Source organism: Clinocottus analis, unplaced genomic scaffold (assembly GCF_023055335.1).
Source record: "Clinocottus analis isolate CAN_PGR_092001 unplaced genomic scaffold, fCliAna1.0.p SCAF_31, whole genome shotgun sequence".
Taxonomy (NCBI): Eukaryota; Metazoa; Chordata; class Actinopteri; order Perciformes; family Cottidae; genus Clinocottus; species Clinocottus analis.
Window position 1 is genome coordinate 881,764 of NW_027176054.1, and position 25,980 is coordinate 907,743.

Here is a 25,980-nt window from a genome sequence, read left to right on the forward strand (position 1 = left end):
ATTTTTTTCAAATAAATTCTGTTATTTATTTCTTGTTTTGGGCTACAGGAGGCAACAAAAGGTTACTGACAAACGTAAAGTACAACTTCCAGACTGGATTCATGAATGAAATATGCAAAACAACTATATATATATATATATATTTAAAAAAAGAAAACAAAATAGTATCACGCTTTGAATGCATGAGATCAGTTTCTAGGTCAGTGTTGTTTAGCCCTTGTTCACCTCAACCTGGATGTCAACTCTTGGTAGCCAAAATATTACAAAAATACAGTTTATATGTACACTTTTTAAACATTGCACCGTTCATGCCGCTCGCAGAAAAGTGCGAACAAAACGCAGCCTTTGATTCTTAGAAATGTCCTCAACAAGCTCATCACGCCTTTCCTTTCTTAAAGGGATCTTTAAAGGAACATCCTGCATGTCGCCTCTTCTTTGTCTCCCCGAGTCAGAACGGGTTAAAACCAGATTCACCAGCTTTTCGTTCCAGTAGTCCTTCAAAAATAATAGACATTTGTAAATACTCTAATAACTAAAAAATATATACAGCCTGAACACAAACAAAACTACCGTCATCGTTTATCCAAAACATTTGTTGTTTCTTCCCAGAAGCTCCCGACATTCAGCTCTCTGTATTATTTTGGAACCAAGTATGAAAAACCGTCGCGTGCACAGAGCCAGCATTCACTCAGTCGTGTTTATTTCAGTGTCGTATCAAAGAAATTAAAGATCTGCGTCTGTACTTTGGTCGTAAAACTCGAAAAAAAAAAAAGGTCTTGGCCGACACTCGGCCGTCCTCGTGCGACCGGTGCTCGCCGACGAGATGGTTACAGAGTTGTAGGAAGGTGCAAATATATTTAAAGTTTTCTTCTTATTTGCGATGGAGCTGGGCTAGCAGTTTCCCCCCGCTTCCAGTCATTGTGCTAAGCTAGGCTAAACCCACACGCTGGAGTTTAATTAAAGCTGCAGCTCGGTGTACTCCCAGTCCATCCCATAATACTCGTCAGTGCAACGCCAAAGGAACCGTCCGTTTAATAACGTAACCATTTTAGGTCAAACTCAATTTTTGCAAATTTGAAATAAAAAAAAATATAAATTTAACAAGATTTTTTTTTTTTTTTTAAATAAATTGAACAAGATATTTGTTTTGATATTCAAACCAGTGGCCTGCTGCTGTAATAGATAATAAAACGTGTGCATGACAGCAGGGTAAACCACCAAGGCACCGGACCCGGATTTAATTTAATACTGACATCTAGTGAGGACGCTTTGGTAATCAGACAACACCACCGAGGACAAACGATCATCTGGAACTGAATGTCTAAAGGTTTGAAGAAGGAGACGAGAGACTTTTAAATGCCAACAACTCAAACAAAACAAAAAGGACTCCTGTGCTGCTGGTGGCCTTTAACCTCTGAGTGGAAGAACACTGGTGACAAACAAACGTCAGACAACCGGAGACGTCGAATATTTCTCTCCCGAGCGTCAACACGAAGAAGAAGGACGACAAGAAGAAGAAGGACGACAAGAAGAAGAAGACGAAGGACGACAAGAAGAAGGACAATAAAGGCAAGAAGAAGGACAAGATGGACGACAAGGAGAAGAAGAAAGACGAGGGCAAAAAGACAAAGGACAAGAAGAAGAAGGGCGACAAGAAGAAGATGGACAAGAAGGGCAAGGAGAATAAGGACAAGATGGACGACAAGAAGACAGAGAAGGACAAGAAGAAGGCCAAGAAAAAGAAGGGCGACAAGAAGAAAAAGAAGGGCGACAAGAAGAAGAAGAAGGAGAAGAAGAAGAGACATCTGAGGCTACTGTTCTGCTTTCTCTTGTGCGGTTCCCGTGACCAGCAGCAGGTTGCAGGCCATGAACTGGACGTTCAGCACGCTGCTGGTGTTCCCGGTGTACAGTCCCACCAGCTCGCCGGACGAGCCGTCGGCCGGCGTCCCGCCGTGGGAGTTCCGGATGTCCCACACGCGGACCGAGTTGTCCATGGAGGCCGACGCCACCAGGCTGCTGTCCGGGCTGAAGGACAGGCTGGTGACGCTGTCCGTGTGTCCGCGCAGGTCTTTGGACAGCGTCCCCGTGGCCAGGTCCCACAGCTTCACCCGCTGGTCCTCGCCGGCAGACGCCAGGTACTTCCCGTTGGGCGAGAAGGCGAGCGACAGCACGGGGCCCCGGTGGCCCGTGAAGAGGCGCACGGACGCCCCCTGCTGGGTGCTCCACAGCCGCACGGTCTTGTCGGTGGAGCCGGTGGCCAGGTAGTTGGAGTTGGGGTGGAACTTGACGCAGTCGACGTCGGCGAGGTGCCCGGCGTACAGCCGCAGCGGGTAGGTGCGGGAGAACGTCCAGAGGCGCGCCGTCCGGTCGTGGGAGCCGCTGGCGAAGTAGAGGCTGCAGGGGCTCACGTCCACGTCCCACACCGGGTAGGCGTGGCCCCGGTAGAGCGCCGTGTTGGTGAAGCTGCCCAGGTCCCAGTAGCGGACCGTCGTGTCCTCGGAGCAGGAGAGCAGCCCGGAGCCGTCCGTCAGGAAGGCGGTCCGGAACACCGGGCCGCTGTGACCCCGAAGCGTCTTGATCTCGCTGCCGGAGCCGTCCTCTTCCTCCGCCTGAGGAGACGCACAGAAAACATCCGATATTAACCGACTTCCTACACGTTCAAATGTTATAGTGCATAGTTATGTTACATAGTTCATACTTATACCCTTAGTTATAGTGTATGCCTATGTTACATAGTTCATACCCTTAGTTAATAGTTCATACTTATACCCTTAGTTATAGTGCTTATACACTGTCATTGTGCATACTAATGTTACATAGTTCATATTTATACCCTTAGGTATTGTGCATACTCATCTTACAGCTCACTTATACACTTAGTTATAGTGCATACTTATGTTATAGTTCATATGCATAGTTCCCTTTATGCACTGAGCAACACTATGATCATATTTTTGTGCAATACTGTTAAATCTTTTATGCCCTTATTTTGTAGTTACCTTAAGTTTATTGTAATTGAACAAAAATAGCTTTTATTGAATAGAATAACTGTCTGTTATCTGTGCATATGACAGTAAAAATATCTTGAATCTTATTATTATTCATTTTAAATGATCATTTAGACAAAACTGGTCATTTGGAAACATAATTCAGGGCTCTGGAAAGCCCAAATAAGCTATGCATATCACAAATAATGGAGAAAAAAAAAGTTTAAAAAAAACAATGTCAACCATCAGACATCCACCCACCTCCTCCTCCAGCACGTCACAGGCCAGGTGGATGAGCGACACGTCGGCCTGGTGCGGTTTGGCCTTCAGCTTTCGGGCTCGCAGGCTCCACAGCTTCACCGTGGAGCTGTCGAAGCCGGCGGCCAGCAGCCGGCTGTCGGCCGACACCTCGGCGGCGTTGAGCGTCTGCTCCGTGTGGTGGAAGGCGTAGAAGCACACGGTGGTGAGCGTGGGCGGGCCCTCGCGGACCTTCTTGATGCAGTCCTGCAGGGTCTCCAGGGCCGCCTCGCTCTGCGGGATCCCCGCGGGGACCTCCACCCCCTCAGCGCTCGCCGCCGCGGAGGAAGAGGAGGAGGTGATGGTGGAGTTCGGGGCGGCGGTCGCCCCGCCGGCTCCGGCTCCGTACAGCTGGTAGTCTGTGCGCCTGGAGGCGGTGACCTCCACCTGCAGGTGTGTGCTCAGGGCCCTGCAGAGGGCGCTGTTGTCCTCGCTCTGCAGGTAGCGCAGCAGGTAGCCGTAGGCCGGCTCCGCCAGGTGAACCACGTACTTGTGCTCCAGGAAGGCGCTCAGCTTTGGGTTGGCCGCGACGTCCTGAGCGGTGAGGACGTGGCGGAGCTGCTCTATGGTGGCGCGCTGCTCGGCGTCCTGGAGGAAGGCGCCGTGGAAGCGGCTATAGAAACCGTCCACCGCCCCCTTCAGGCCGCAGTGCACCAGGTCCAGGTGGAGGTAGACGAAGAGCGGGTAGAGGACGCTGCTCACTTCCTTCGCCCAGGAAAGGTCCGTTTCTGACGGACGGGAAATTAAAAGGTAATGTGAAACCGGTGACGATTGGTAACGTGGAAAACAGGAACACACACACACACGGCTGAGGAACTCAGTGACAAGTGCAGCAGGAATATGCATCGTGTGTCACACACACACCTGAGGAGTCGTGTGATTACCTGACAGAAAGGAGCGCAGCCTGGAGTACTGGGTCTCGTACTGCTGAGGGTCAGACTGGCAGGGCGCCGCAGAGACGATGTTGGTGCAGCCCGACTCCGTCTGCACTGCTCAGAGGAACAGGAAGAGGGACATGGAGGTCAAAGAGTTGTTTTTTTTTTAAATCAGCTTGGCACAAAGCCACAAGAATACACACCTGTGTGGGTATTTAGGGGCCTTTAATGTATAATAATCCATTAAAAAAGCACATGTTCTTCAGTGTTGGATACAGGTGACATGACACACGCTCACCTGTGAGACTGGCAGCCATCTCCTCCGCGGACTGGAAGAGCTTGGTCCCTTTCAGAGAGCCATCTGTGTCCACGTACTGCCTCCGCTTCAGGTACTGAGCCACCGCGTACTGGATCTGCTCAGTGCGAACCCGCTTCATGACCTGTGTGTGTGTGGGGGGGAGGGGTTAACACACCTGAGACAGTTTAGAGTGGACAGGACACACCTGCACGCCACACCGGTCCAATAGACACGGTGAAACACGGTGTGCACGATATCCATCGTCTCCATTTTTTTTTTACTGAGGCGTTAAAAACACGTTAAATACACAGTTTTCATACGATATAAACAAACGTGGCGGCGCGAGACGAACGCGGAAGCCCGACACGACGCGTTATTTACGCGTTAATCCAGTCTGAGGACCCGGCTGGCTCCTCCGTGAGAGGAGGATGAGCTGAGCTAACTCCGGGCTAACTGAGCGCCAGCGGGCCGCGGCGGCTCCAAAGTTTACGCGGGATCGATCCGGTTCCGCGGCTCCAAACGGTCGGTCGGTACTCACTGCATATCGGGCGGTTCCTCTCCGTGCTCCGTGACTGTGCGCGAGCTCAGCGCGAGGAGGGTTTGAACGCGACCTCGGTTCCTAGCTGAAACTACGTCGCCGCGCCATCGTGGTCTTCCGCCCCCCCCGGTCAGCCTCCATCAAAACCAGCTTTCATCTCTGAGGACGAACGGCTATCGGGGATCTACTCGTCGCCCTGGCTTCCCCCTCCGTTAGCATCACAAGGTGAGTGTGACGGCGATCTACTACTTTTGTCTGGATTTTTTTTTTTTTCTTGCCATTTGAACCAAACTCAACAAAACTTAGTTGAAAAAATAAGAGAAATAAACTCAAGTGGACGTCGGTCACTAAATAGCAAAATTATTTTAAAGAAAATGTCAGCTTGTAGGAGTAGTTCGCAGTGCTCACTGTCGTTCGGCTGTAGATGCATGAAGTAAAATCTACGTCATGAAGTTATGAATTTCACTTTGCACATCAGAAATATTCTGAGTTGATATAAATAAATAAATAAAAATATAGTTAGATGGTTTGAAATGTTTTTTTTAATTTAAATATTAGGCATCTTTCCAATTTGACAGTTCTTGTTTTTTGTTAAGTTTCAATTAAATGTATATATTTTTTGTTTATTTGTTTTATTATTATTTTTATTGAAACTTGACAACAAAAACAAGAACTATCTAAATGGAAAGATGCCTAATATTTTAATACCCCCACCCCCCCTCACAAAAAAGGAGAGGAGATATATATATATATATATATATATATATATATATATATATATATATATATATATATATATATATATATATATATATATATATATATATAAAATGTGTGTGGTAAAAAAATACAACTTCTTTTTATGTCGTTTTTGCGATGGGCGGGACTTTCCGTCGCAGAGTGATGACGCAAATTTCGAGCGACTGCACCGCGCGCTGTTTGGAGGAGTGACTGCTGTTGACGGTGTTAACGGTTTATTTTTTCCCGGCTAAAAAAAAAATCGTACCTATTTCTCTCCTGTCGAGCAGTACGCGGGCCCCGCAGCAGACATGTTCACCCCGCGAGCCGCCCCGAGCTCCGGCCGCCGGCAGCAGGGCCGGACCACCGGGAGGAAGAGCGTCTCCGGCGCGGCCACCAGCCTGCTGTTCTCCTCCCCGCGCAGGACGGGGCTGTCTGCGAGGTGAGGGAAACCACTGAAGGGTGACGACTAGCTAGCTGTGTTTTATGTGTGTGTAATGTATCAACAATATGTACATTCATATACTCAACTGCCGTTTATTTAGCCCCACTTGGCTCAACATAATGGAGTCAAATACAATAATCCTCTTGTAAAACATGGTTAAAACGTTAATTTTTTTTTTAACAGTGGCTCGTCTGATGTTTAACTCTCCTTCAGGTCGACGCCCACCAGAGTGCAGAGCCATTCGGCTGCAGACTCCATCAACTACGACGTGCAGACCTTCGGCTCGTCGCTGCCGGTCAAAGTGATGGAGGCGCTGACGATGGCTGACGGTAAAGAAACCCCCCGACCGTCTCTCTGATTAAGTTCATGTTCCTTGTTATTACATTTTAAAAAGCATTGCACCGTGTACCTCTAGTTGACGACCAGATCTCGGTGAAGGTGAATGAGAGCGGCTGGGCCTGGATGGTGTGTGGAGAGAAGCTGATCATCTGGAAGATCTGCCAGACTGCCGTGGCCAAGGTACAGCTCAGTCTGTTAACATCAAACTACTTCTTTTTCTTCTGCTTGTCCTTCTTGTTCTTGTTCTTATTCTTCTTCTGCTTGTCCTTCTTCTTCTTCTTCTGCTTGTCCTTCTTCTTGTCCTTATTCTTCTTGTTCTTCTTGTCCTTATTCTTCTTCTTCTCATTGTTCATCTTCTTCTTCTTCTTAATGTCCTTCTTGTTCTTCTTCTCGTTCTTCTTCATCTTCTTAACGTTCTTCTTCTTCTTCGCATGCTTGTCCTTCTTCTTGTCCTTGTCCTTCTTCTACTTCTTCTTCTGCTTGTTCTTCTTCTTCTTCTTCTTGTCGTTCTTCTTCTGCTTGTTCCTCTTCTTCTTGTCCTTCTTCTACTTCTCCGAGCATTATCGTTTTATCTCGTTTCAGTTCACGCCGACGTCTTTCACGTCTTGCTTTAGTTTGATTCGACTGTACTGATGCTCTGTCCTGTCTCCTCTCACCTGCAACAATGTCAAGCTCCTCGATCAATCTACACTTTTTGTTTACTCTTTTTGTTTCTCAACAAAATTTAACCTGATTCTAATATGTTAGCATGAAGCATATTTCGATTATCGGGTTGTGAATTGCAGCTATTCTTTGATAATTGTGATATAAAATCCTCATACTGTCTTGTGTTTCGTGGCAACCAACAAAGGAACCTCTCACAGGTACATAACTCTGTGTGTGTGTGTGTGTGTGTGTGTGTGTGTGTGTGTGTGTGTGTGTGTGTGTGTGTGTGTGTGTGTGTGTGTGTGTGTGTTCTCCCGCAGCTGTCGGTGTGTAAGGAGCTGCAGCTGCCCAGCAGCGAGTACAACTACACCGCCGACCTCGTGGCCGTGTCGTCCGCCGCCCCGCTGGAGACGGCCCCCGTCCAGTCCATCTCCGTCCTGGCCGTGGCCGCGGAGGGAGCGGCCCGGCTGTGGAGCAGCCTGGCCCAGGAGGGCAACTACACGGACACGGACGTGGACCTGGGAGATCTCTGCAACTTCGTTGTTGCCGTCACTGTCAGTAGATCTGAGTTGTTGTTTTTTTTTCATTTTGATGTCTCGCAGCTGAAATCTATAGAAGCCCATTTCCGCCACAAAAAAGTCATCATTATGAGAAAAAACGTCATTTCCACAAAAAAAAGTCATTATGAAGACAAAAAAGTTATGACCAAAAACTTTTTTTTTTCTCATAATTATGACTTCTTTTTTTGTCAGTTCTTTCTTTTTTCTTCATGACTTTTTTTGTTGTCATTAAGAAAAAAAGTCATAATTATGACAAAAAGTCATTATGAAGAAAAAAATTGTGAAAGAAAAAAAATGATGACAAAAAAGTCTTTATGGGAGAAAAAAAGTAATTTCCGCCAAAAAAGTCATTTTGAAGAAAGAAAAAAATTGTGACCAAAAACATTTTTTTTTATATAATCATGACTTCTTTTTTTGTCATTTCTTTTGTCATTTTTTTATTTTTTCTTTATAATGACTTTTTTTTGCCATCATGAAAAAAAGTCATAATTATGACAAAAAAGTCATTACGAAGAAAAAAGAAAATAATTGTGGAAAAAAAAAAATCTGGGAAAAAAAAGTAATTTCCGCCCAAAAAACTTTGAGTTCTTTTTTTGGGTCATAATTATGACTTTTTTTGTGGCAGGAATGGGCTTCCATAGACCCTCTAACTTGACTTACATCCATATCTCGAGCCCCTCTTTCATGTTAATCCTGACTGCGCTCTCCTCTCAGGGCGGGAGCTTCATCCTGTCATCCATGAAGAGTCGGCTGTTGAGAGCGAGCGCCGACTCCTCGGGGAAGCTGCAGAGCCGAGCGCTGCAGCAGGGCCAGGGCGTGCTCTCCGGCATCGGGCGCCGCGTCTCCAGCCTGTTCGGCATGCTCTCCCCGCCCGCCAACGACACCGTGAGTCCCGCTGGCGGGTTTTACCTTTTTAAGTGGAGTTCAGGGAGGGGGGGGCGGCCATTTTAATAATCCCTAAAAACAATCCTGAAGCTCTGAACTGAAGTTAATGATTACACAACTACAGAATCTCTTCATCGACTCGAGTCCTCCTTTTAAATCTAGATTTACAAATTAACGGTATATTCTAACCAACTCGGTGAAGCCGAAATTCCCCAAAAATGCCTCCTGGAGCGTTAATAAGACACCTTTTTGGAAAGATTAGGAGCTAAAGAATCAGAATCTACAACAAACATCACAATATAACAAAGCCTTGGCCTGTTAGGAAGGAGTTCAGTCAAAAAATTAGAAAAATGATGTATTTTATGCCAAAAGATTGTCTGAATGGGGCATGCTGGGACTTAAAATGGGAGCGTGAGGATTTTCGCTCACTGTTTCCAAAAGGTTAAACTGTCTATTTAACCGTCTGTCTCCGTACGAGACAACATGTATGTATGTATGTATGTATGTATGTATGTATGTATGTATGTATGTATTAATTAATATTCCTGGTGTCGTCCTCGGCAGCTCCACAGCGTGCTCTGGGTGGGCGGAGCCAGCTGCCTCTACACGCTGACCAGCTCCAGTCTGAGCAAGTGGGAGGTGGACGACAGCTGGGAGCACCAGGTGCTCAGCTGGGACGCCCAGCGGGCGCTGACGGAGAGCATCGCCGACGCCATCTGGGTCAGTACGAGGAGAACAATACGCAGAGTTTTAAATAATGATATATATTGTCTTTATAATGTTTCAATACTGCGACGTCTCAACAACATCTCCCTCCAGGGGTCAGAGAGCAACTACGAGGAGCTGAAGGAAGGAGCCAATGTGACCTACCTGGACATGAAGCACAGCCAGTGAGTGTTTGTTTGTTTTTGCATAAACGTCCTGCTTGTTTTACTTCAGAATAAAAGTTCTCAAGTTGTCTTTGCCGCATGAAATCTATTAATTCACATCATTAATCCTGTGAATGTGATGTACAAACTGTTAAATCAAGGCCAGTAAATGGAAGATGGGGAGTTTTTTTCAAACTTTTGAGCAAATAAATCTGTTTTGCGAGGTGACGAATGAAAGTGTGAGACGTTAAAATTCAGGCATATAATCCAGGAAGAAGTCGTCTGTGTGAGACAGACGTATAAAGTGCACAGGGAACCCAGCAGGATGTTAACCCGAGGCGTGGCTGCGTGTCCACAGGGCCGGCCTGGTGGTGCTGGCTGCAGCCTGGCACCCGTCAGACGCTCCCTGCCTCGCCTACTTCTGCCTCGTCACCCTGCAGGACAACGGCGCCGCCATCGCCGACCAGTTCACCGTGGAAGTCACCAAGTACAGCCCCCCGTTCACGGTCAGTCCCGATCCCGATCCTGATCCTGATCCTGATCCTGATGCTGATCCTGGTTGTCAGAGAGTCTCCTTTACCGGATCTCTTGAAGGTTCATGTTTCTGTAGATGAGCGACCAAAAACTACAACGACACCTTTTTCACCTCAAACATCTTCCTTCTTTTACACTTTAATAACCAAGAATCCAGACTTTTCTAATGAAACAATCACTGTCAAGTCTTTATTTATAATTTTTCTCTAATTTCAAATGTCCCATTCCTTTCTTTCATCGTAGTATTTTCGAGGCGGAACATGTTTTTTAAAACTGAAACTCTTCTTGGCTCCATACTGCTGGAGGTTAATACAAAATAAAGCGCTTATTGTTTGTTTTTTTGGCATGCTCTTTTCTCCCCTCGCTGCCTGGCGTGCCCCGTCAGAGCGAGGAGGCGCTGCAGGCCACACGGCTGGCGCTGCCGCGCCGCCCCGGCTCCACCGCCTTCCTGTACAACGAGGAGCTGGTGTTCGCTTGCTCCACGGGAACCAGCAGGGGGGCGCTGCCCGACGAGAGGATCAGCTTCAGCTCGCCCGGTGAGAGACCAGAGACGCTGCTCTGAGGAGGAGGAGGGGGGGGGGGATGGGGAGAGGATGGGGGAGGGGCTCCGGATCAGATGCAGAGTGATGGAGGTACAGGGCGTCTGACTTAAACGATGCAGAAGAAGCTATTCAAGATTTTATAGAAGTAATTACACGCAGGGAATGTAGTGAGTAATGAATAAATAAAATGGTTTTAGGAGACAAAAGTCATCTGGAAATTCAAAAAATCTTTATATGGAAGCTCATTTCTGCACAAAAAATATAATCATTCGTCTTTATTATCTCGTAATTTGAACTTTATCTCATATGTTTAACTTTTTATTACATATTTTTGACCTTTTTATCTCAATTATGACCATTTCATAACTTTGACTTTTTTTTATCACATTTTGTCATAATTTTGACTTTATTTCATAACTTCGACATTATAATCACATATTTTTTTTACTTTTTATCATAATTATGACTATTATCACATAATTTTGACATTTTATCACATAATTATGACTTTTTTATTTCATAACGTTATATCTCAGAGATTCAACTTTCCATCTTCATAATTATGACTCTTATCTCATAATTCTTACTATATTTCATAATCATGACATTCATTTTTGCTTTATCTCATAATTATGACTTTATTATCTCATAAATTGTATTTTTTTCTGTCTGAAACGGGCTTCTGTACCTTTAACTGTAAACACTGAGCTGATTATTGTTCCTGGGTTTTCCTCCCGTGCAGGTGACGGCGTTCGTGGCGGCGGCTGCTGCGCCGACTTCCCCGTGTTCTTCTCCCAGACCAGCGGCCTGGTGGCCGTGGTCGCCCGGCAGAGCGCCTCCATCCTGCCGGAGACCATGGAGGACTCGCTGTTCTCCTCGCTGGACCCAGCGCCGGAGGTGAGGCTCAACTTAACTTAACTTCAAACAAGCTAGAAGTTACAGTTTCATACAGCGATCGCTCAGTTTCCCTCTTGGTTTTAAGGAAACGTAAAAGATCCACTGACTCTTTTAACTGAACCTTTTCTGTTTTTACTTCCTGGTGTTTCAGCTTTCCGTCATGGAGACTCCAACCAGAGCCGAGCCCGTCGGTCCGGAGGACAAAACCCGGCTCCTGAAGGCGGCGTTCCTGCAGTTCTGCCGGTTCGTCCATTGTTTCATTGATGGTTTTTAGAAAAAGGGTTGTTTAGTGGTCTGAATCTGCAGAGGACCCGCGTGTTTAATGACAAATGTTCTCCATCAAAAGCTTAAATTATAACCAAATGATTAAATTTATCAAGTAAAAACCTTTGATTTAAGCTTCTCAAATAGATTGACCTTCTCTGCATGAAGCTGTTTGGCTGTTTTTTTTATCAGATTATCAGATCAAATGTTCTTTAAAGGGCTGGTATCAGTCGTTGTCAGACTGAAGCAGCAGAGTTCGTCGTCCCCGCGGTGCTTTTTAAATAAAGAACCGTCTTGATTCATTCAGTAACGACCTGGTGGGCGCTCAGACCGTCACGGACGAGCTCTTCCCCGCCGACGGGGACGCCGACGGGGACAAGGGGGCCGAGCTGGACGGCATGGTGACCCGCATCAACCTGGACCTGGTGGACGACTACCCGGCATCGGACCCCCGGTGGGCCGAGTCCGTCCCAGACGGTGAGGAGGCTTTTTCTTCCACCGGGCTGAAAGATATCCATCTGCATACGTTACATTTAATATTAAGGTTTTACCTGAATACACCCGTATTTCTTTTACGTAACCTTCACTGGTACGTCAGGAAAAGTACATTAATCGCTGTAAATAATACAAACACGATTATAATACACAAAATACTCATTTTATTAAAGGCGCCTGAACGTCTCATTTGTTCCTCTAGAGAGCGCCGGCTTTCCTCTCACCTCCCTCATCATCCTCCACCAGCTGGAGGACAAGATGAAGGCCCACGGCTGCTTCATGGACTTCCTGCTCCAGGTACACACACACACACACACACACACACACACACACAACTTCTCACAGACCACACACGCACATCTTAAATATGAGAAAATGATGTTGCACAGAGCTTTTGTAGTGGCCTTTCAACAAATCCAGACTGTTATTTAGAAAAATCTAATCTCTCTCTTTTTTGGGGAGAGAGAGAGAGAGGGAGAGAGACTTGACCTTTGACTCTCAGTTGAACATCTCACATTTCAATCCACCATATTTGTTTTGCGATCCTATAATATTGTCCTCGTCGCCACCTGGAGCCTCCATTACCCACAATGCAACACCACCTCGGTCCAGTTTGGCCGCTCGGCTGTGGCGTGTGTTTCGCTCGTAGCAGCTACAGGAGACACTACGACAGACTTTACAGAGCACTTTGACTTCTTCTCTAACTATCAATTTATTTGGTCTCTCTCTCTCTCTCTCTCTCTCTCTCTTCCCCCCCCCCCCCCCATCAGGTGGGTCTGCTGGACCGGCTCGGCCTCTCGCCGGTGCGTTCGTCCGTCATGGCGACGCGCCTGCTGCTGTGCGAGCACGCCGAGAAGCTCCAGGCGGCGATGGTGCTGAAGAACCACCACACCAAGCGCGGCGAGCTGGTGAACCGGGCCATCGCCGCCACGCTGCAGAGGAACGGCGCCGCCGTGCCGCCCAGCCTCACCGCCGCCGACGTCTTCTTCAGAGAGGTGTGTGTGTTCGTTCGGGCTCTTGAGGATGCAGGTAGAGAAGGATTCATCACATCTGTTGTCTCCGCAGGTGTCTCAGATCTCCTCGGTGTTCGACTGCCTGCTGGACGAGGAGGAGCGCAGCCTGAAGGAGAACCCGGTGGACTCGGTGCAGTGGGCCGAAGGCGTTCTCACCGTCAACAACATCATCAAGGTAAACTTTATTTGACTCCTCTGGTTGTATAGAAGTCTATGCTTCATGTGTTAAAGCTGCATTCTCTCTCCTGACCACCAGGGGGCGACTCCTCTGGTTGTATAGAAGTCTATGCTTCGTGTGTTAAAGCTGCCTTCTCTCTCCTGACCACCAGGGGGCGACTCCTCTGGTTGTATAGAAGTCTATGCTTCATGTGTTAAAGCTGCATTCTCTCTCCTGACCACCAGGGGGCGACTCCTCTGGTTGTATAGAAGTCTATGCTTCATGTGTTAAAGCTGCATTCTCTCTCCTGACCACCAGGGGGCGACTCCTCTGGTTGTATAGAAGTCTATATAAGTGACTCTACTTCTCTCTTGATGTATTCCCTCAGTAAACATTGTAAACATGAGTTTATGTCTCAATCTCTAGTTTCACGTCTTCTTCTATACAGCATGATGTTCATTTAGTACTTTATGGTCTGTTAGAGTCAAACAGACCATAAAGCAGGGGACGCTTTAGGGGCGGGGCTTACTGTGATTGACAGGTCGCCGCCATTACGTTGTCTTTCCGTTCTACAACTTCAACCCGTTCAGTGTGCTCAGAGTTCATTCATGGAAGTTAATTGAAAAATAAAAACATAAACAAGACCGTAAATGTGGCGTACATCCATCACATATGTTTAATTTGTGTGTGTGTGTGTGTGTGTAGGACATGCTGCAGGCTGCTGGGCAGTACAGGGAGATGAAGGCCTTCATGTACAGAGCGTCTGAAAGCTCTGATGCAGAGCCGGAGTACATCCCGTGGACAGGTACGCCTTTACGTCTACGTGCTCGCTGCAGCCAGGCTGTTTGGTATTAAGGAGCGTAAAACAATGAGTCTCACGTGGAAATACAGCTGTATTAACCGGGTTCCTCCTCCTCGTCTGCAGCGTCGGGCGGCGCCGGCGGCGTCCGCTCCGTGGTCTCCCGGCAGCACGAGATCATCCTGCGCTCGGTTTACCCGCACGCCGACTCGGAGCTGCGCAGCGCGCTCTGCGAGCAGCTGGTGGCGCTGTTGGACATCTACCTCGGCGGCTACGTGGCCCAGCTGACCTCGCTGCAGCAGCAGAGGCCCCCGGGGGCCCAGCAGGAGCGCTACAACAGCCTGGAGATGGAGTACGGCCATCGGCGGTCCGAGCTGCTGACCCCGCTGCGTGAGTCTGAGGAGGAAGGAGCGTTTAAAAATAGTCCTGATCGTACCGACGGCAACATGTAACATTAAATACACGGATTGTAACTCAGTGGTACCGGTTCTGTTTCACTCAGACTTCTGTTTCCTGCCTAAAAAAATACGACGTATCGGCCAATATTTGGTCCCATAAATTTTATTATTATTTTGTTTTAGCTGAATGTCTGTATGAGGATATTTTTACAGTTAAAAGATTAACATTTCTAAAATGCCAACTGCAAATACAGCAGTTGATTTAAAAAAAAATTTAAAAAAGTGTGTGTCTGTTTGTTATGGGATCCCATTTCCCCCACGCAAAAAAAATATTTGGATAAAAAAATCATAAAAATTAATTGACTTTATTTTTCGTTTTTAATTGAATTTTTTTTTTTCATAATTCTGACTTGTTTTTTTCCCGTTGCGTTTTTTTTTTTTTTCGTTGACAATTTTTTTTTGGGTGTATTAAAAAAAAAAAAGGTCTATTTTTTTTTTCTTCTTTTTTGGTCCTAATTTTATTTTTTGTTTTTCTTTGGTCCTAATTCTTTTTCTTTCTTTTTTTTTTTGTCCTAATTTTTTTTTGTGGCGGAAATGGGCTTCCATAGTTTGTGTATATTTATTAAAAAAAAGACATTTTAAAGCTACTGAACCATACAATCCTTGCATATAAATTCATCCTTTATCTTCTAATAATATGCATTTCCTGCATTTCTCACGTCGTCGTTTATCAGCCGATTAAAATGTCTGATGATTTAAAATTGGTCCCAATATTCTGCAGCTTAAAGATCCTCATCGAGGACGATTTAATGCAATAAAAAAACATTACAAAAAAATTGGAATTAAAGTTGTCGCAGTTCCACAATCTGTTAAATCTACACGAATGAGCTCTTTGTATATTTTGACATTTTAAAAGTGGATTAAATAAACCAATAATGCAAAAAAGATCTATGATAAAAAAAAAATCAGTTTCACAGGGTGTGTGTGTCTGAGGCGGCCGCAGTGAGACTCAGTGTGTGTCTGTGTGTGTTGCAGTGGAGCTGGGTCAGTACCAGTGGGTGGCGGCGCTGGCTGAGAAGTACTGCGACTTCGACATCCTGGTTCAGATGTGTGAGCAGACCGACAACCAGAGCCGCCTGCAGCAGTACATGAGCAAGTTCGCAGACCAGGTACGCAGAGAAGAGTCTGCACACACACCTCTGGACACGAGGGAGCCTCCGTCAATCACCTTGTAGCCCCGCCCCTAAAGCCCTGTGTCACCCCCCGGTGGTCAGGGGAGAGAATGCAGCTTTGACACATGAAGCATAGACTTCTATACAACCAGAGGAGTCGCCCCCTGGTGGTCAGGAGAGAGAGTGCAGTTTTAACACATGAAGCATAGACTTCTATACAACCAGAGGAGTCGCCCCCTGGTGGTCCAGAGAGAGAATGCAGCTTTAACACATGAAGCATCGGCTTCTATACAACCAGAAGAGTCGCCACCTCTAAACTAAACTAAAGTGTCATCACAAGACAACACATTTGTTTTTACATGTAACTGCCTCAGTTTTGCTTTCGTGTCTTGTTTTTTTTTTTTTTTTAACACGCTTGAGCTTTTCCCCCCCACGCAGCCGCCTCTCACTCAACTTCCTCCTTTTTGCCCCACGTGTCACTTCCTGCCGCAGAACTTTGCTGACTTCCTGTTCCGCTGGTACATGGAGAAGGGGAAGCGGGGGAAGCTGCTGTCCCAGCCGGCCGCTCAGCACCAGCAGCTCGCCAGCTTCCTGCAGTCCCACCAGCACCTGAGCTGGCTGCACCACATCCACGTCCACGACTACTGCAGCGTACGACACACACACACACACACACACACACACACACACACACACACACACACACACACACACACACACACACACACACACAGCTTGTTTCACGCTTCAGTACAAAACCACATCCTCTTTGAGTAGAAAAGCTAAACAACACCATGCTTCCGTTCAACACTTCCTGTATAACTGATGGCTTCTTCATATTTTACCTTCTATCCTCCCTTTAATGGTCTTCCTCTCTGCTCCCTTTTTCTTTCCTACCTCCTGTCTTCCTCTGTCCTCTTTTGTTTCTTCCTTCCTTCCAATCTTCCCCTTCCTTTCCTCCATTGCTTTTTCATTTTTATCTTCCTTCATCCTTCAGTTTTTTCCTTCCATTGAACTTTAGTTTTTCCTTCTTTTAATCCTTTATTTCTTTCTACATTCCTTCTTCTCTCACGTCTAACTTGTATTCCCTAATTTGTTGTTTCTTTCTTTCCTTCATTCTGTGTCTTTCCTTTTGTTTCTTCTCTACTTTTATATATTTTCCTTCTATATGTCTTCTTTTTTCCCCTTTTGTTTATTCCTCCTTTGCTTTGGGCCAATCCTAAATTGTAAATTATGCGAAAAAAACGGAAGTATTTAATCTTCCTTCCTTCCTTCCTTCCTTCCTTCCTTCCTTCCTTCCTTCCTCCCTCCCTCCCTCCTCACTTTCATAGTCTACAATCACTTTGGTGTAGAACAGAGAAAACACACACACACAGTTTCAGTTTACTTCCCCTTTCAGCAGCGTTAAACGCGTTGCTTCAAACGACACACAAAGTATTCAACATACACACACATTGCACAGCTTCCTTCCTGTTTCCACTTATTAAGCCCACATTGTGTGTGTGTCACCTTCCTATCAGTTTCTCTCTCACACACACAGAGGACTGAAACCAGGAAGCTTTTCTTTTTCTCTCTGTGTGTTCTTCACTTCTGTTACAAAATAAAAACCTTCTTCCTTTTTTTTTTTTTGAAAATAAATCTTACCTTTTTTATAAAAAAAGTTTTCTTTTATGCTGAAAATGAAAGATGAGATGATGCCAAAGTGACCGTACATTGTTTTTAAATATTAAATATGTCGTCTTCTAGACTTTAATCACGTTGGAATATTGAACAAAAAAATATTTTGCGTCAATTCTGCTGATGACGATTATAACTCGACAGCACAGCTGATCCGTGTCGTTCTCAGTGTGAAGCTGTGACTGACGTGTTGTGATTGAGACTTTTATGTGTTACACGGCTCTGTATGTTGAGTTGTGTGTTTGTGTGTGTGCAGGCCAACCGGACGCTCTACAGCCAGGCCAACATGGAGACGCGCTACTTTGTGAAGAAGAAGACGCTGCTGGCTCTCAGCAAGCTGACGCTGCTCGCATCCGACCTGCCGGAGGACGAACTCAACAAACAAGTCGACGGTAAAATATTCAGAGGAGGCGTTTTTAAAAGTTTTTAGTTTACTCAATAAACATCATGCCGTGTAGAAGAAGACTTGAAGCTAGAGATTGAGACATAAACTCATGTTTACAGTGTTTACTGAGGGAATACATCAAGAGAGAAGTAGAGTCACTTATATAGACTTCTATACAACCAGAGAAGTCGCCCCTTGGTGGTCAGGAGAGAGAATGCAGCTTTAACACATGAAGCATAGACTTCTATACAACCAGAGGAGTCGCCCCCTGGTGGTCATTAGAGAGAATTCAGCTTTAACACATGAAGACTAGACTTCTATACAACCAGAGGAGTCGACCCCTGGTGGTCAGGAGAGAGAATGCAGCTTTAACACATGAAGCATAGACTTCTATACAACCAGAGGAGTCGCCCCCTGGTGGTCATTAGAGAGAATTCAGCTTTAATACACGAAGACTAGACTTCTATACAACCAGAGGAGACTCTGGTGGTCGAACCAGTTGCAAGAAAACCACTTATATATCGTCACGTACATACATCTGTCCCATCAGACATCGTGGAGCAGGAGCGCTTCCTGCTGCATCAGGAGACTCTTCCTCGACAGCTGCTGGAGGACAAGCAGCTGAACCCCGACACCATGCCGCTGCTCAGCGCGCACAACCTCATACAGGTGAGGGAACGCAGTCCTAACGATACCAGCAGGTGGCGGTAACCGACAAAGTTAGCTGTGAGCCGGCGGCCATGTTGAGAGCCGTGGAGAGGCAATCTGAATGCTCCCAATCTTCATCGTTTCCTCCTCCTCTCCTCAGCTGTACATCTGCGACGACAACAGGCGAGCCAACGAGTACGACTTCAAGAAGGCTCTGGACCTGCTGGAGTACATCGACGAGGTGACCCGCTGCTTCATTGGTCTGTCGGAGGCTCGGCTCGTCGGGGTCTGACGGACGTTTTAAAGATGTTTTTTTTTGCGATGCAGGAGGAAGCCGAGGACATCGACTCGCTGAAGTGCGAGATCTTTGGAAAAGTGCTCAGAAGAGACGAGTAAGATCCACCAGTCGAGATTTTATCTGTCAGGAGAATGAAGATTTTATTTTGATGTCTCTGATGGAGGATGCTTTTTTAAAGTTGTGTTCATCAGTAACGTCTGTCGCCCCTCAGCTGGTCGTCTGATGACGGGACTGACGACCCTCTGGAAGCCGCCAAGGACAGCATCTTTGTCAAGATCCTCCTCAAACTCATCCAGGAAGGTGAGGAGCGTTTCCCTGATGACTCCATCATATGACTTGTTAGGCTCTAGATACAATACATGTGTAATATGTTATTTACAAACAAAAGAATGAAATCAAGAGATGCAAGTCTTTATTGTCGTAAACACAATTACAAAGAAGCAACAATGTTCACTGAATATGGATAAAAAAGAAAAACATGCAAGGAAAAATAAGAATAAGACGTAAAATGCCGCAGAAGTTAGAGTACATGTATAAATATATAAATGGCTCTTTGTCCAGGAGTTCCTCTGCAGACGTACCTGCCGGACGTGAAGGAGCTGCTGGAGCTCGACGACCTGAGCGCCTTGAAATCAAAACCCTATTTTGAATTTGTCCTTCGAGCTAATTATGAACATTACCTGGAAGTCCAGATGTGACGACTTTTGCACTTCAAGATTGTTTTGAATGTTTCTCTTTTCTCAATAAATGTGTTATTTCTGTAGCCAGACTGCTGGGTTTTTATTTTATTCATCCATTTTTTTATAATACGTTGGCTAACATGTCTTCCTCTTAGGTTCCTTCCTCTATATACATAAAACAATCATTGACTTTGCCGATTCAGATTACAAAAACCCGACCTGTCCTCTGCAGGATCGTGTATCGTGTGTCTGTTTACGCGCTGCTCTACTTTCTAGTGACGGAAACCCGACCCAGGAGCCGCAGCCATTAGTCAGGACTTCCTCCCGCGCGGTGACGAGGGGGCAGATGTGGGTTTATAAATATAAATAGTTTTCTTGGCCGTCGCCGGCCGGGATCCTCTGTGATGAGCTACTTTCACAGCCACCACTCGGCTAAAAATAGTGGAAGTAGGTGAGATTAGGGACGTCGGCTCTTCACTGGAGAGCAGAAGCTGCAACAGGCGGGGAAACAACACAGTGAATGTCAAGGAGGGTCTCATTTAACTCAGGATATGGAGCAAAAGATTCAAGCAATGTTGAGAATTTACAATTCTGGTTGAAACTAAACGACCAGAAACACATTGTTTGTGCTTTTTCAGAACAAACGGACGATTTAACAAGTTTTGTTCTCTTATTTGTGTTATTTATTTGAATATTTTCTTAAATATTCAGCCATAATTAAGAGGAATTATTCAAATGAATAACACAAAATAAGAGAACAAAACGCACATGATGTGTCTCTTGTTTAGTTTAAGGACATTTTCTGTGTGTGTCTGTCGGTCTGTGCCTGTGTGCGCCTGTGTTTGCGTGTGCGTTTAAACCTGTGTGTGTGTGTGTGTGTGTGTGTGTGTGTGTGTGTGTGTACGTATGTTACCTTCACATCAAAGACCAATAATTCATCCCAGACATCCATTTTTTTATGTTGTGTTATTCATAATTTATGTCCTACTTTCATCTTGGACTTCAGTTAAAAGCATAACATTTTTTTAAATAAAAAAAAAAAAAGCTTTACATTCTTGAATGGGGGTGTGTACTTGTGTGTTTTAAGTGTTGTAGTGGTAGTAGTAGTAGTAGTAGTAGTAGTAGTGGTGGTAGTAGTAGTGGCAGTAGTAGTAGCAGCAGTAGTAGTAGTAGTACGCCAGTAACGGTCGGGGAGTGGGTCTGGTCTCGCGCCATACACGGGCTCGAGCGCTCCGCGGCGGTCGCGCGGGGGCTTCCGCGCCATGTATGGGCCTGCCGGCGCGCGAGCCCCTCGGTGCATGCATGCGACCGACCAAATATGGACGACGCGCCCGGTTGGATTCCTGTCGAATACTCGGACATTCCTCACGGCTGTCTGGTGGAGACGGCGGTATATAAGCGGCCCCGGTGGTCGCTGGCTGTCACCCCCATTTTTTAACTGGAACCACCAGCAGCCGTTGAGGTTTTCCTAACTGACAAGCCGGAGACCAGCAGAGGTAAGCGGCTTGGAGGAGCGGGAGAGCAGTGGACCTCACTATGGAGTTAATGTTGGGTTAGGGTTTACGAGGGTTTTTTGAGTGGTTAACTGCCCGGAGCTGGTCGTGAACTGCGGCTTCTGTTCGCCTTCAGCGGTTAGAAAAGAAGTTTGTGTTGTTATGACAGGTGGACTTCCTGTCAGGGAGCCAGAGCCGCTGCTGCGTTCAGGGGCTGTCTGGGTTTTGTAACTTTTATGAGAACGCCAATGGGAGTTTGTCGTGTGTTGTTTAGTGTTCAGTGCGAGCCAGTGATTTCTAAAACTGGAGGGAGAAATTTTCAGATTAAACTGATAATATTTTAAATCTAAAATAGATTACGGTCTAATCTAACATGTTATTTCTCATTTATCTTGTGTTGTTCTTTCACACAGACTTAGACGTTTAAGTATAAATAATTATCTACATGAAATTATAAGACATTTAAAAAAAGATTTGGAACCAAGTCTGATTTATTTTGTTTACCCACACTGAGCTTGTTTTTGTGTTACATATTTTTAACCGAGAACACTTTGATGAAAGACATCAGCTTAATACTCAGATGTCGGAGTTTATGAGGAGCACTTAAAGGCATCATTAAACTAAACGATGGCTAATGGTGTTTCTGTTTACTTTATTAAGCCATTACAAGCTTGAGTAAACTGCTTTCAGCTCTGGTTTAATGAAACGCAGAACCCAGACACTGCAGGGCAGCACCTGAAGGCAGCTACTGAACCGCATGGCAGTATTTTATGTTTTAATTAGTTGTGAAATCTCAATTTTTTTCTTATTTTTTCTTCCAATGTATCTGCTGTAAATTGAACCACCTCCTGACCTTCCTCCTCCAGAAGCCGCAGACATGTGTGATGACGAAGAGACCACCGCCCTCGTGTGCGACAACGGCTCCGGCCTCGTGAAGGCTGGCTTCGCCGGAGATGACGCCCCCAGGGCGGTGTTCCCCTCCATCGTGGGCCGACCCCGTCACCAGGTACCCGAAAGTCTCCAGGGTCTGACCTTTGACCTCCTGGTTTTTTTTTAAGGACTTTCTTCTCTATTGAGGAGGGTTAAATCACCTTTTGGTTTGATACACATTCAAACTCCCAAGTGGAAGCAGCCGAACATTAATCTTCATGACCTTATAACCTTTTCTCTACTGCTTAAATACTTTAAAAATGAATACCAATATAAACGATCACAAGTTGAGGGAAAGTAAAGGCTGTGCTGAGCAAAATGGAACTGCTTTTTTTTGTCTAAATGCTGTAAACAAGGACTAAAGACAAACAAAAAGTGACTTTTATTTACTTTCTATAGTTGGTTTCATACATGTATATGTATACTTGTCTTTATAGAAATCTGAGCTATATATTCTATATGGTATTTTGGCTTTAAATGGTAAAAAATATTCTTGAATGAATCCAAAATAACATTTTTTAGGTCTAAAAATGTCCCATGAGGAGATGCCATGTTATCAAACTAGCTTTTAATCTACAGGGTACATATACTCATACGATCTCAGGCTAGAGTAGGATAAAATAAATCCTTAAATTAAAGTGGACGTTGAAGTCTTGAAACACAGGCATGCATGTGACTTAAAGCATCTAAAACATTGGTCCTCGTGCTTCCTCAGGGCGTGATGGTCGGCATGGGTCAGAAGGACTCCTACGTGGGCGACGAGGCCCAGAGCAAGAGGGGCATCCTGACCCTGAAGTACCCCATCGAGCACGGCATCATCACCAACTGGGACGACATGGAGAAGATCTGGCACCACACCTTCTACAACGAGCTGCGCGTGGCCCCCGAGGAGCACCCCACCCTGCTGACGGAGGCCCCGCTCAACCCCAAAGCCAACCGGGAGAAGATGACCCAGATCATGTTCGAGACCTTCAACGTCCCCGCCATGTACGTGGCCATCCAGGCCGTGCTGTCCCTCTACGCCTCCGGCCGCACCACCGGTGAGTCTGCCGCCGCCATCTTCAGATCGAAATACAACTAAGGATTATTATTATTATTTTTGTCAATTTAGAACGATATATCCGTTTCTGACACATATTGCGGTTGTGTTTTTCCCAAAAATGTGGACAAAAGAACACGCAGAACCTTTCTGAGATAGTTATAAGTCCACATATGGTGAAGTACGTTCATTTTTAAATAATGTTTTGACCGATCAACATGGCACTTACGGGATTCGTGCATCAATTTGATTTAGTTTCTGACTTGTTCAGGTATTTAAATCGCCGGATTAGGCCAAAACAGTCATTTAATGGTGTTAATTTAACAGTTTATCAACTAAATTGACAGAAAATGCACAATATATATATATATCTATATCTAAATATAGATATAGATATTGCAATATGTCGGAAATAAGTTAACACACTGTCCTTAAACTACAAGCAGCTAAAGTCTGTGAAATTAAAAATGTATTTATATAATACATACATATTAATTTTACAGAAACAAGTCATCTTGTATGCCAATATTCACTATTTTTATTCTCTGTATGATAAAACATAATATTTACAAATGAAACCGTCACTTAGCAATGAATGGATCAGTTGAATGGATATATATATATATATATATATATATATATATATATATATATATATATATATATATATATATATATATATAAATATATATATATAAATATATATATATATATATATATATATATATATATATAAATATATATATATAAATATATATATATATATATATATATATATATATATATATATATATATATATATATATATATATATATATATATATATATACATACGCCTGATGCAGACAGATGTGTTGCATTGCAGTAATGAAATAAAGAAGCTGTAAATGAGAGTGTTGTGTTTGTGCTCTCAGGTATTGTGCTGGACTCCGGCGACGGCGTGACCCACAACGTGCCGATCTACGAGGGTTACGCGCTGCCGCACGCCATCATGCGTCTGGACCTGGCCGGTCGCGACCTGACCGACTACCTCATGAAGATCCTCACGGAACGCGGATACTCCTTCGTCACCACCGGTAAGAGCGAGAACGCAGCTATCCTCGACTTGACTTTATTTATATGATGTGGAACATCACAGTGGCAATAGAAGAATCCATAACACACATCTACTTTTACCAGATGAGAGATTTTAAAGTCAGATTTATTAAAAAAAAGAAAAGCCGCTGCATTCAACCCATCCTGTATCATGAAGATCAGTGTGCTGCTGTAGAGGATGACCTGAGAATCGAACCGCCGACCTTTGCGACTTAAAAGACTCTGTATCCGCTAAAACCACAGAGTCTGATATTTGTCCTTCCTCAGCCGAGCGTGAGATCGTGCGTGACATCAAGGAGAAGCTCTGCTACGTGGCTCTGGACTTTGAGAACGAGATGGCCACCGCCGCCTCCTCCTCCTCGCTGGAGAAGAGCTACGAGCTGCCCGACGGCCAGGTCATCACTATCGGCAACGAGCGTTTCCGCTGCCCCGAAACCCTCTTCCAGCCTTCCTTCATCGGTGCGTACAGGACGAGCATCCGTGAGGCGCCACGAGCGGCGTTCCCACTCACGGAAATCTCGTTGTTTCTAACCTGAATCTCTCTCTCTCTCTCTCTCTTTAGGCATGGAGTCTGCTGGTATCCATGAAACCGCCTACAACAGCATCATGAAGTGCGATATCGACATCCGCAAGGACCTGTACGCCAACAACGTGCTGTCGGGCGGCACCACCATGTACCCGGGTATCGCTGACCGCATGCAGAAGGAGATCACGGCTCTAGCGCCCAGCACCATGAAGATCAAGGTGAGCACGTCGACGTCACTCGAGTGTTAGGCTACGCTCACGTGTGGCGGCGAGACGCCTCATTTAAAAACCTCCGGCGTTAATCTGCCTCCACTCTTCCTCTGGGAAAACTCACCACAGGATTTAGAGCTACAAAAAGAGCTACAAAAGAACTATTAAAGAGCTACAAAAGAGCTACAAAAGAGCTACAAAAAGAGCTACAAAAAGAGCTACAAAGAGTTACAAAAAGAGCTACAAAAAGAGCTACAAAAAGAGTTACAAAAAGAGCTACAAAAAGAGCTACAAAAGAGCTACAAAAAGAGTAAATAACAGATATGGTCGTCCTCTCCTGCAGATCATCGCCCCCCCGGAGCGTAAATACTCCGTCTGGATCGGCGGCTCCATCCTGGCCTCGCTCTCCACCTTCCAGCAGATGTGGATCAGCAAGCAGGAGTACGACGAGGCCGGTCCCAGCATCGTCCACCGCAAGTGCTTCTAAACAGGAGGAGACCCCACCGAGACCCTCGAGACCCCCGAGACCATTGAGACCCCCGAAACCCCCGAGACCCGCTCAGGACCCGGAGCAACGAGACGCCTTCCTCCCTTTGAGGAAGAGCTTCACCACCGCAGATCGTCTCACCTGTACATATGTTATTTATATTCCTTCTGTGATGTACGTGATGTTTGTTTTGTTTTTTTAATGTGAAATTATGTTGTCCTTTGTGTGTGTTCGTGTGTGAAGGATTCAAGGTACGACACACACTTCAATTCAGACCAACTGAGAGAAAAGGAGACCAAAAAAAAGAAAGGAGACAATGAGATGAATAAAGTGAGTTTATTTTCATGTACGTCTCCTGTTTCTGATTCTGAAGACGCTCTGTGTTTTCTTTAAGTTTGTATGAAGTAAAAACACTAAATATCATCAAGTTATATGAGGTCAAGTAAAAGACGTAGAGGATGTAGAAAGACTCTATTAGAAATAAAAGTCATGCATTCAAGATTTCACTTCAATAAAAGTACAAAGTATTTGAAGCTAATTGGACATTTGTATATATTGTAGTGTATACAGTAACTGTATATACTACTGTTTATTAATATATATGTTGTTTTTTTACATACCCTTTTATAACTTTTTAATTATTTTTTCTCAACAAACTTCAATGACTTTATAATTCTTCTTTTTCTAAATTTTATTTTATGATTTTTTTAAGCTATACTATGAGTTTTTGATAGTTTTCTTCAACATACTACGACTTTTTATTATT

The 25,980-nt window shown here is 45.1% G+C and overlaps 3 protein-coding genes across 4 annotated transcripts; 2 read left to right on the plus strand and 1 right to left on the minus strand.

The window, feature by feature from the left end:
• Nucleotides 1-769: 769 nt before the first annotated feature.
• taf5l (TAF5-like RNA polymerase II, p300/CBP-associated factor (PCAF)-associated factor) lies at nucleotides 770-5,179 on the minus strand. Its single transcript, XM_068595603.1, has 5 exons — nucleotides 4,996-5,179; nucleotides 4,458-4,599; nucleotides 4,169-4,273; nucleotides 3,249-4,012; nucleotides 770-2,609 (listed from the first exon to the last, which is right to left on the minus strand). Exons 2-5 carry the CDS (start codon nucleotides 4,594-4,596, stop codon nucleotides 1,812-1,814), a joined length of 1,806 nt encoding a protein of 601 aa, XP_068451704.1. The 5' UTR covers nucleotides 4,597-4,599; nucleotides 4,996-5,179; the 3' UTR covers nucleotides 770-1,811.
• On the plus strand, nucleotides 5,009-19,518 carry nup133 (nucleoporin 133). Its single transcript, XM_068595599.1, has 26 exons — nucleotides 5,009-5,220; nucleotides 6,024-6,175; nucleotides 6,392-6,507; nucleotides 6,594-6,697; nucleotides 7,483-7,716; nucleotides 8,437-8,607; nucleotides 9,172-9,327; nucleotides 9,427-9,497; nucleotides 9,835-9,982; nucleotides 10,396-10,546; nucleotides 11,295-11,449; nucleotides 11,601-11,692; nucleotides 12,021-12,190; nucleotides 12,411-12,505; nucleotides 12,979-13,203; nucleotides 13,274-13,396; nucleotides 14,084-14,183; nucleotides 14,304-14,567; nucleotides 15,611-15,744; nucleotides 16,240-16,398; nucleotides 17,681-17,816; nucleotides 18,360-18,478; nucleotides 18,618-18,698; nucleotides 18,785-18,849; nucleotides 18,967-19,055; nucleotides 19,317-19,518. The coding sequence occupies exons 2-26, from the start codon at nucleotides 6,045-6,047 to the stop codon at nucleotides 19,451-19,453; spliced, it is 3,426 nt and encodes a 1,141-aa protein (XP_068451700.1). The 5' UTR covers nucleotides 5,009-5,220; nucleotides 6,024-6,044; the 3' UTR covers nucleotides 19,454-19,518.
• A 1,224-nt stretch (nucleotides 19,519-20,742) lies between these two features.
• Nucleotides 20,743-25,559, plus strand: acta1a (actin alpha 1, skeletal muscle a). Of its 2 annotated transcripts, XR_011079383.1 has the most exons (8): nucleotides 20,743-20,931; nucleotides 21,795-21,934; nucleotides 22,574-22,898; nucleotides 23,812-23,973; nucleotides 24,260-24,451; nucleotides 24,555-24,736; nucleotides 25,071-25,357; nucleotides 25,458-25,559. XR_011079383.1 is itself a non-coding variant. In XM_068595612.1 (7 exons), exons 2-7 carry the CDS (start codon nucleotides 21,806-21,808, stop codon nucleotides 25,212-25,214), a joined length of 1,134 nt encoding a protein of 377 aa, XP_068451713.1. In that variant the 5' UTR covers nucleotides 20,743-20,931; nucleotides 21,795-21,805; the 3' UTR covers nucleotides 25,215-25,559. The 2 variants fall into 2 exon arrangements, 1 of the variants encoding a protein (XP_068451713.1); XM_068595612.1 differs by having other exon boundaries at nucleotides 25,071-25,559.
• Nucleotides 25,560-25,980: the final 421 nt, after the last annotated feature.